Source organism: Lipotes vexillifer, unplaced genomic scaffold (assembly GCF_000442215.2).
Source record: "Lipotes vexillifer unplaced genomic scaffold, Lipotes_vexillifer_v1.1 scaffold469, whole genome shotgun sequence".
Taxonomy (NCBI): Eukaryota; Metazoa; Chordata; class Mammalia; order Artiodactyla; family Lipotidae; genus Lipotes; species Lipotes vexillifer.
This window is the reverse complement of record NW_006788006.1, coordinates 4,128,847-4,140,177: the sequence shown is the minus strand read 5'-3', so window position 1 is coordinate 4,140,177 and position 11,331 is coordinate 4,128,847. Positions and strand designations below refer to the sequence as shown.

Below are 11,331 nucleotides of genomic sequence, written 5' to 3'. Positions count from 1 at the left end.
TTTCCCTAAAACCCTACACCAGTTTATCAGGAGGTCCTGTTGATTCTGTTCCCCAAACCAAAGATCTATCTACTTTTTATGTCTACTACCATATCTCTAAACTAAGCCAACAGCATTTCTGGACTATTGCAGCTGTAATAGCCTCCAGATTGGTATCCTTGGTTCCATATTTGCCTTCGAGCCCAGTCTCCAGAGAGTAGCCACAGTGATCTTTTTTTTTTTTTTTTTTTTTTTATGCGGGCCTCTCACTGTTGTGGCCTCTCCCATTGCAGAGCACAGGCTCCGGATGCTCAGGCTCAGCGGCCATGGCTCATGGGTCCAGCCGCTTTGCGGCATGTGGGATCTTCCCGGACCAGGGCACGAACCCCTGTCCCCTGCATCGGCAGGTGGACTCTCAACCACTGCGCCACCAGGGAAGCCCAACAGTGATCTTTTTAAAATGCAGTTTGGGCTGAGAGGCCCGCAGGAGCGGCGGAGATGCCACCTGATGGCATTGAAACGAATGGGAATTGTAAGCTACTATGAGAAAATCCGTACCTTTGCTGTAGCAATAGTAGGTGTTGGTGGAGTTGGCAGTGTGACTGCTGAAATGCTGACAAGATGTGGCATTGGTAAGTTGCTACTCTTTGACTATGAGAAGGTGGAACTGGCCAATATGAATAGACTTTTCTTCCAACCTCATCAAGCAGGATTAAGTAAAGTTCAAGCAGCAGAACATACTTTGAGGAACATTAATCCTGATGTTCTTTTTGAAGTACACAACTACAATATAACCACAGTAGAAAACTTTGAACGTTTCATGAGTGGAATAAGCAATGGTGGATTAGAAGAAGGAAAACCTGTTGACCTAGTTCTTAGCTGTGTGGACAGTTTTGAAGCTCGATCATTTGAAATGCTATGGTTCTGTCCTTTCATAAGAGGGTTTTTCAACAGACCTGGCAAACTCAGTAAGGAGGATCATTACTCTCATGCACAGAATGACTCTTCTCTTTCTCACCTGCTCCTCTGTCACCTCTCTTTCAGAAAGCATGCTCTGAATTGTCATCAGATGAAGCCTGCTCTCTTCAGTGTGCTCTGTGAGATCAAGGAAAAGGCAGGTAGGCCACTGAGAAGACACTTCTTGTGTGGCACTAGAACCACAACACCCTCGCACCTCTGGTCCTGGCTCAGGCCTAACGTGCGTCGTGGGCCATCTTGCTCGTCACATCCCTCTCTGGCACGATGGTTCAGTTGGTACATTTCTGCTTTGTCAGAGCCCTGCTTTCTGGTGTATCACACCCATTTATTTTGCAGTTTGTAACTAGAGAAATACTGTTGCCAGTGAGTAATAAGCAGCTGCATTCTAGGTGCAAGACCTCAGAGGCATTGTGGCATTCAGTTGTTTTACAAAAGGATCTGAGATGACAGAATTAGGAAAGTAGAATCATAATTTTGTTTTGTTTGTTTTAAGCATCCAAAGTAATCCCCATGGAAGCTTCTGCCACTGCAAATTCTTTTGTTAAAAAAAAAAAAAAAGGAAAATCTTTTCATTTTGAATTAATTTAGACTTGCAGAAAAGTTGAAAAACTAGTACAGAGAGGACTTCCCTGGTGGTGCAGTGGATAAGAATCCGCCTGCCAATGCAGGGGACACGGGTTCGATCCTTGGTCTGGGAAGATCCCACATGCCGCAGAGCAACTAAGCCCGTGCACCACAACTACTGAGCTTGCTCTCTAAAGCCCACGAGCCACAACTACTGAAGCCCTCGCACCTAGAGCCCGTGCTCCACAACAAGAGAAGCCACTGCAATGAGAAGCCCGTGCACCGTAATGAAGAGTAGCCCCCACTCGCCACAACTAGAGAAAGCCTGTGTGCAGCAACAAAGACCCAATGCGGCCAAAAATTATTCAATTAATTCATTAATTTTTTAAAAAGAAGGAAAATTAGTACAGAGAGTATACCCTCTTCTAATGGCAACACCTTCAGAACCATAGTGCAGTGATTAAACCAGGAAATTGATGTTGGTACAATGCTCTGTAACTGAGCAACAGGTCCTATTTGAATTTCCCCAGGTTGTGTCCTAAATGCCCTTTTTCTGGTCCAGGATCCCACACTGCATTTAGTCATCGTGTCTCCTTAGTCACCACCAATCTATGAAGTTTCCTCCATTGTTCCTCATCATCCGTGGCTTTCATACTTTTGCTGAGACCTGCTCAGTTATTTTATAGAGTCCCTCAGTGTGGTTCGTCCGTTGTTTCTTCATAATTAGACTGAGGTTGTGCATCTGTGGCAGGAATCGCACAGAAGCAACGTTGTGTCCTTCTCAGTGCATCGTGTCGGAGGTATGTGCTGTCAGTAAGTCCTATCACTGATAGGACTGCTGACCTTGATCACTTGGTCAAGGTTAATAGCAATTTGAAGATGGTTTACAAGAGAAGCCACAAATATGGTGAAGACGTCATTTAAACCAAAATCATCAGAGAAAGGTTGTCACTTGATTTCTTAGAGTGAGTTGGTGTCTCTCTTTTTGTTTTTGGCTGCATTGGGTCTTTGTTGCTGTGGCGGGCTTTCTGTAGTTGCAGCGAGCCGGGGCTACTCTTCATTGCGGTGTGCGGGCTTCTCATTGCGGTGGCTTCTCTTGTTGCGGAGCACGGGCTCTAGGCGCGAGGCCTTCAGTAGTTGTGGCACGTGGGCTCAGTAGTTGTGGCTCACGGGCTCTAGAGTGCAGGCTCAGTAGTTGTGGCTCACGGGCTTACTTGCCCTGCGGCATGTGGGATCTTCCCAGACCAGGGCTCAAACCCGTGTTCCCTGCATTGACAGGCGTATTCTTAACCACTGCTCCACCAGGGAAGTCCAGAGTGAGTTGGTCTCTTGAGATCAATTATTTGAATGTTGTGTGTCACTTTGGAGCATAGCACTTGAGTTATGCTGGGGCTTGTGGAAAGCACGTATGTGGTACAAAAGTATGTTTCTTTCTGAACACGGTTTTGGTGCAAGATTGACGTGTACTTGACATGGATGGTGGCAGAGAGCAGTGAAAGGGTCTGAATTCCGCTTTACCTCTGGCTCCATGACCCTGGCATGTGACTGAAACTTTCTCTGTCCCCAGTCCTTCTCTGTGACTTGGGGACAGTGACAACACTTAGCTCACGGTTATTGAAGACTGTGTGAGTTCTTACATATAAGGCTATGGGTGTGGTGCCAGCCTCCAGTAGTTATCTGATGACTGAAAGAGAAATTCAATTTTAAACCTACATTTGTTTCACCCAAATGCTGTAAGGACGTGATATTTCCCCACACACACAGTTGGAACATTTTTTATTGTGATAAAACATACATAACATAAAATTTACCACTTTACCATTTTTAAGTGTACAGTTCAATGGCATTAAGTACATTTACATCATTGTGCAACTGTCACCACCATCCATCTCCAGAACTTTTTCATCTTCCTAAACTGAACACTAACTCCCCATTAAACACTAACTCCCCATTCCCCACTCCCCTGGCCTCTGGTAACCACCATCCTACTTTCTGTCTTTATGAATTTGACTGCTCTAAGTACCTCATATAAGTGGAATTATACAATATTTGTCCATTTGTGACTGGCTTATTTCACTTAATATAATGTTTTCAAGGTTCACCCATGTTGTAGCATGTGTCAGAATTTGCTTCTTTTTTATGGCTGAATAATATTCCATCATATAGATGGACCACATTTTGTTTATCCATTCATTGTGGGACATTTGGTTGTTTCCACCTTTTGGCTATTGTGAATAATGATTTTAATATCTGTGCAAATATCTGTTTGAGACCTTGCTTTCAGTTATTTGGGGTATATACACAGGAGTGGAATTGCTGGATCACATGGTAACTGTATATTTAAGAACTGCCAGACTGTTTTCCACAGCAGCTGCACCATTTTACATTCTCACCAGCAGTGCACAAGGGTTCCAATTTCTCCACATCTTCTTCAACACTTCTTATTTTCTGCATTTGTTTTGTTTTGTTTTTATAATAGCCATCCTAGTGGGTGTGAAGTGGTATCCCATTGTAGTGGACATGATATCCTTTTACACTTGTTTATATTTGAAAGACTCTTTGTTTGATGACAGCAGATTTTGGGAATCATATTATTTCAAAGGAATATCTCATTGTGGATCTTCATGGTGTCACTCCTTAACTCAGGTCGAAGTCAACATTTTATCTGTTATCTTTCCCACCACTTTCCTTTTTCATAAGGGCCAGCATGTGGTATATTTCTGTTCTAATTCTTTTACCCTCTATACACTCTGTAACCCAAAAGCTTATATCCCATTTGGTTTACAAAGCCACTGTAGTTTGAGTGATCTATGTTTGTTCTCATAGGTTTGTTTGTGTGTGTTTAACTTTTTATTTTGAAACAATCACAGATTCACATAAATGTTCCAAGAACACGCAAATACATTTTCTCCCCGAACTATTAGAGAGTAAGTTGCTGCCACGATGCCCCATGACCCCTGCACACTTGAGTGAGTTTCCAACAAACAGGAACAGTCTCCTTTTTACCCACAGGACAACTGTCATGGTCAGGAAGAGAACACTGATACCCCACCCACCAGAATCTACAGATCTCATTCAGGCTCTGCCAGTTGTCCCAATAATGTCCTTTATAGAAAAGGACAAAAAGGTCAAAATCTTGTTGCGTTTAGTTATCACATCTCTTCGGTCTTGTTTCATCTGTGACAAGCCCCTGTCTTTCCTTGACTTTCATGACCTTGACCATCTGGAAGATCACAGGCAAGTCCCTCCATCGGGGTTTATCTTGTGTTTCCTCATGATTAGATTTCTGCTACACATCCTCAAAATGAAGCAATGCCTCTTCTCACGCAGAGGGTGCTCAGTGGTGCCCACATTTGCTCTGTCCCCTATTGATGACTTGAACTTTGATCACTCAAGTGAGATAGTGTCTGACAGACTTCTCCTTTTTAAAGTTGCTCCTTTTCCCTTTGTAATAAGTATTCTGTAGGAGGTACTCTGAGACTATCCCTCATTCAATTTCCCTTTTATTCATTTTCGTATTTTGTGTCAGTATAGATTCATGGAATTCATGGAGTCTTATTTTATCACAGTTACTATTATCACTCATTTTGACACTCAAATTGTCCCAGAGTTGGCTAGTGTGAGACCCTTGAAGCTGGCTCGTGTCCTTCTGACATGTTTCCATCAGCCTTTGAGCATTCCCTTCCTTGCTGCCATGACATGTTCCAGGCTCGTATTCTCCCCTCTCCTGCCGGGCCGGAATCAGCCATTTCTCCAGGAGCCCTGGCTCCACTTAGAGTAGTTCTTGGTCCTGGGTATGCTTGTTACTATCGAGGTGGTACTGCTCTGGTCACTCTCAGGGCACAGAGCTCAGGAGTATTTGCGGGTGATGCATATATATGTGTACACACACTTATTCATGTCTATTTTTACTGTATCTGCATATATTGAAAACCATGAGCTCATTTCAGTATCTTTTTTTTGTTTCTTTGTTTTGGCTGCATCGGGCAGCTTGTGGGATCTTAGTTCCCCGACCAGTGATCGAACCCGGGTGCCGGCAGTGGAAGGGCCGAGTCCTAATCACTGTACTGCCAGGGAATTCCCTCATTTCAGTGTCTTTAATTCTGGTTCAGCACCACAGAGTTCATTCTATTTTTCTCTCTCTCTAGATTGGTAACTCCTTTCTCTGACAAAAACCCTGCTCCCATCATCCTCAGTACTTTTACTTATTTAATCAGTCGTTCCCTCCCCCACTCACGTGCATCCCTTTTCACCACCTCAGCCCCTGACCCGGGTCACCCACCAGCTCCCACTGGCTGCCCTCCTCGCTTCCCTTAGGCTCCAACACCCAGAGCCAGGTCACCCTCTGCGGACGGCCCCTTGCCCTGTAGGTCCCACACTAAGCTCCTGCTCAGGTGCTTCTCACAGGTGTTTGAATGTCTAATGGCCCATCTTGTCTGTTCCTTATTTAAATTATGGGGAGCAGATATTATGACTTCTAGTAAACAAGGTTGGGCTTTTTGGGGGTTTAAACAAGTTTGCCCTTAAACTCTCGCAGCACTCCCTCAGTGCCCTGTGTGAACCAGATAAGCAGCATTCCTACAACTGAACGAGCACAACCCGCGAGTCCTGTGAGCTGGAAGAAACTAACCACGGGGGACACGCCATGTGTGTCCATCCCCTGGAGACATTGGCTACAGTCACATGCTCCTCAGGACCATTGAATTGTATGATGTTGATCACCGTCATAAAAATCTTCCAGTGTTGGTGCCTCTCTCTGAGGTGTGCTGTTCCCCTGCCAGCTCCCACCTGCCCCCAGGGGGGAAAAAAACAGCCCTTTGCCAGGGGTGGGGGGTCCCCACTGCCCTCAGCAGTTGGCTCTGTCATCAGAGCTCCTTGGGTGTGTGGGCCCTTGAGGTTTTTATCGACAACTTAGCTATGCAAAGTAAGGAATTTAGTAGTAATGAAAAGCAGTTTTTCAAAGTAGTTTAATCAGCTGTTGTCTCCGGAAGCTGTAGTTCTTGAGGACCTTTTCCCCATTAGTGAGATGATGCTGGGACTGATGAGGAAACTGCTTCTTGAGAGCTGTGGGTGTGCACTGTCTGGGCACTTCTCCTTTTGCTTCATCTGATTCTGTATGTCCATATGTGAACACAGCTGTCAGTCAGCTTCAAACTCAGCAGTTTCAGGAGAAAATGAAAGGCTTGAGACCTACTGCCATCAGAACAGGCTGAGGTGTCTGTTTTAGCCCACGCCGCTGCCCTGTCCCATCCTCCCAGGTGGCAAGGGCCATACTCAGGGCTTCTGACTCCACCCAGGCTGAATCCCAAGGCGGCTGTAGGGCTCAGAGCATAGGCCATGCATCAGATCTGGGCATTTCTTCAGAAAATCATGCTTCCTTTCCACTGATTGGCTCAAACATCAGGGTGCCTGGTACATTTGGCTGCATGGCAGCACGGGGATGGGGCAGCACCACTCAGCCTTGAAAAGCACTAGCCATCACAGTTGCCGAGAGCTGCCTAAATGTCCAGTTCAGTGTGGCCAGGTGTCTTTTCATATCAGTAGGAAGTGCAGTCATGGAAGCACTGTGTTTCCAGCACATGGGCCGCAAGCCTTACAGTCTCCAGGATGGACCACGAGGAAAGTGAATGAGATCTCAGTGCTGCCTCAGCTTCCCCCAACCCCATGACCAGGAATGACCAAGTCTTGGACCAAAGAAAACTATTCAGGGTCATGATCCTGCACCGGCTTCCCATGGGCCTCTGCCCGATGAGCGGTCCTGCAGGCTGAGCCTCCTGGGGTGCCCACACTGGGAGATGGCACGTTGGCTTCTTGATTTAACCCACGTTTCTCACATTTCCCTCTAGCTAATGTCTGCGACAGACCTTTAGGGTAAACACTAAACCTGCACAGAGTGTTTAAAAGCCCAGTAGGTATTGATGGAGTGTGGGCCACAGCCAGAGAGCTCCGCGAGTCCTGGCATCATTACTCCAAACTTCCAGTGGCCCGGGACAGACAGTTACTTCACTCCTGTTTTACAGATGAGCAGAGTGAAGCTCCGGAGAGAGAGTTGCACCCCAGTAACCCACAGCCAGGCTGCGTGCTGCCCCTCCACACCCTTTTCTGGCTCAGGGAGGGAACTCTGCACTCACAGGCCCCGGGCACTGCCTGTGCATCTGCTGCTCTCACTGCACCCATGATGGCTCCTGGCCTCTGCAATCTGTCTCCAACGGTGAGTGCAGGGTCTAGGACGAGCCGTGTCCTAGGACTGCCCTGGTACCTGACACACAGTGTACACACCTTATATTTTTGTTGAGTGAAGAACTGTTTCTGGTGACTGATACCTATTAAGTGAAATCCTTTATCCTGTACAGCTTACGGGATTCAGGAAGACTGAGTGTCTGGGGCCTGACTTAGAACCCAAGGCATATCATTCGTATCATCCTGAAAAGAAAGCCGTCCTCCACGTAAACCGTGTTGTCGAATGTTCCTGGAAGCACTACCCCACGAGTTCCAGGAATTGCCTTCCGATGCCTCCTCCAGCCTGTGGGAAGGACACGGGTGCATCTTCCAGGGTCGATACGCAGGCCCTCCACCTGTGCTCTCCTCTGTGTGGTGTCTGGGTGGTCCTGCCTGCCGCATTCTCCGAAGGCCAAGGATACCCTAGGAGTACACCCCCCTCCCGAATCCTTCCCTTGAAACAGCCATCCTTCTTGGTATCTGGAGGAGCTGTCCTGAGGAGAACAAATAAACCCTTTTTAGAGAGCTTTGAATTTAGCTGGGAGGACCGAATACTGGCCCAGTCCCTTTCCTGAAACCCTTGGGACTGGGTGCATTACAGAACTCAGAATTGTTTAGGTTTTACATATGTGATGTTGACAAGAACTGAGGCAGAGCCTTGCGTTCAGTGACTTAGCCTCAGAGCAGGAACGGTCGCACACACTGGTGTGGGTCAGGCTTTGCCTCCAAATTCGCTTTAATGCCAACTTGCGTAAAGACCTTTGGATCTTGGATTGCAGATGGGCAGCCCGTTGAAGAGCTGCCAAGCGTCCTGGGAAGTTCACACCGAGGGACCTACTCCGTCTTCTCCAAGCCATGACTGTCCCCTGTGCTGGCCTCAAGTATGCATCTGTGCCTCACTTTGGTCAGTCCTGGGTTCACTTTGTCTCTGAGGAGCGAGAAGTCCCAGCCCCACCAGCCTTGCTCTCGGGCCAAGGAGCACGGGCAGCTGCCGTGGGGGAAGTGGATGTAATAACTCTCACACAAAGGACTGCCCTCCTATTTCCTCACCACTGTTCCTGGGCCTGGCTGGGAGCTCTCAGGCATAAGTAATCCAGCGGGTTTTTTTTTACCTCTGTTTCCCTTCCTCCCCTGCCACTCAGGTCTGTTGCAGTTGCAACATCTTGATCAGTAGCTTCAGCTTTCTGGTTGGGTCTGTCCAACGACTACCCTTCGGGCCGATGTGTGACTTCTTCCAGAATTCAGATCCCTTTTGTGTTTGGCTGGACCTGGGGCTGAGACCCCTGTGCGGTATTTCGCTGTGGCCGTGCAGTGGGCGGACCTCCTAGAGCTGGGGGGTTATTTTTCAGGTTGCTTGGAGTGTCCTTTCTCAGCTCCACAGGCTCTAGGTGACTCATGAATCAAGCCTCCGATTCTGATCAGCCTACATAGCTCCTCTGCAGCTATTGACTGTGGCCCATCCCACAGGGGTGATTTGCATTTGAATTAATTGAAATCAAGGATAATTAAATAAGGTGTTCTTCAGCCACACTAGCCACATCTCAAGTGCTCAGCAGCCACATGTAGCTAGTGGCTTCCATATTAGTGCAGATCTAGAACATTCCATCATTGGGAAAGTTCTATTGGACAGACAGGTGGATTAGTATAGACGAATAGAAAAATCAAGGATTATGAAAAAAATCTAACGTCCATGATAATAACTAGAGAAACAAGATGTGGTCCATCTGTACAATGGACTGTTGTTCAGCCATAAAAAGGAATGAAGTTTTCTGACACAAACTACAACATGGATGAACCTTAAAAACTTTATGCTAGGGCTTCCCTGGTGGCACAGTGGTTAAGAATCCGCCTGCCAATGCAGAGGACACGGGTTCGAGCCCTGGTCCGGGAAGATCCCACATGCTGCAGAGCAACTAAACCCGCGAGCCACAACTACTGAGCCCATGTGCCACAACTACTGCAGCCCGCGTGCCTAGAGCCCGTGCTCCTCAGCAAGAGAAGCCACGGCAGTGAGAAGCCTGTGCACTGCAACAAAGAGTAGCCACCCACTCACCGCAACTAGAGAAAGCCCATGCGCAGCAACACAGACCCAACGCAGCCAAAAATAAATTTTTTAAAAGAAAAAAAAAACTTTATGCTAACAATAAGGCCCTACTGTATAGCACAGGGAACTATATTCAATATCTTGTAATAACATATAATGCAAAAGAATCTGAAAAAGATATAGATACAGATATAGATAAACTGAATCACTTTGCTGTATACCTGAAACATTGTAAATCAGCTATAGTTCAATTAAAAAAAAACAAAAAACCTTTATTCTGAGTAAAAGAAGCCAGACACAAAAGTCCACAATAGTGTGTGGTTCCATTTATGTGAAATGTCCAGAAGAGGGAGAAAGAGATTAGCAATTGCCAGGGGCTAGGGTGGGGAATGGGGAATGACTGCTAACAGGGACAGGGTCTCTTTTTGAGGTAGTGAAAAAGTTAGGTGGTAGTTGCACAACCTGGTGAATGTACTGAAAACCACTGAGTTATTCACTGGAAATGGGTGAGTTGTATGTCACATGAATTATTTCTCAATAAAGCTGTTATAAAAACCAATCAAGGACTGAAGGATTTCAGTTGGGGGCCCATAGCTTAAGGCCTTAGTACACAGATTCTTGTGAAGCAGCACTTTCTTGCAGCATCTGTCACCCTATTCAGGTTTCTTCTTAGGGCTTAACCATCCACTGAAATTATCCTATGTGTTAATTTCATGCAGCATCTGTTACCCGCAAAAGCACAGGCGTGCCTGCAGTGTCCCAACCCTGTTATGGGCTTGGCATACAGTAGCTATCAGTAAACTTGGTGATGGTGTGAAAGTGACTAATCTCTCTTAACAGAAAATGCTCCTTTTTACTGTCACCTAGAACCTGCTTAACATCAGTCCCTGGGACAATCCCTCTTAGGGAAGTTAGGGCCTTGGCCGGCCTAAAAGTCTGATTTCCAGCCTGGGAATGGGTAGGACATGGTTGTGCGTATTGCTGGTCTGGTCACCTCCCTGTGCAGGACTCGGCAAAATAAAGGTCGTACCTTTGGGTGATGGTAGCCCAGCTTTGGAAGCTTCTAGATATTGTTCAGTTGAAATTAAAGCATTTCTTTGGATGAGAAATAAGATTGTTTAATGTAGACAGAAGCCATCCATAAGTGCTGTTTTTCTTAGCTGTTGCTCTTAAATGTTCCCAAAGCCTCACAGGAGAGCGTGGACTAATTTTCTAGACGTTTTACTTGGCTGCATTTTCTATTACAGCATTTTGCTGTCTTTCCCTTTTGCCCTGTTGCCACAGGAAAAAAAACCTAGGCAAACTGCATGCCGTTTTTACTGAGCATCAGCAGTTCATACACTAGTTTATGACAGAATCGCAGGCCTTAAATTAACAAATGCAAAAGTATATTGAAATGAGAATTAATTTGCATATTTGGTTGAGGTTTCAGCACTTAGGTTGTGATATATTTTAATTAAGGATTAATTAGAATTGATAGGAATTTGCATAGTGTTATACTCCCGCCGTCTGATGAATATCTAATGTGCATGTCAGCTGTGATTTCA

General features: G+C 46.1%; 1 protein-coding gene across 1 annotated transcript in view; it reads left to right on the top strand.

Moving 5' to 3' along the window:
- PBX4 (PBX homeobox 4) overlaps window positions 1-11,331 on the top strand; it is a 38,572-nt gene that overhangs the window by 11,545 nt on the left and 15,696 nt on the right. The window contains 1 exon segment of the mRNA XM_007461115.1: window positions 1,024-1,097. Within this exon segment, the coding sequence (XP_007461177.1) occupies window positions 1,024-1,097 (74 nt within the window).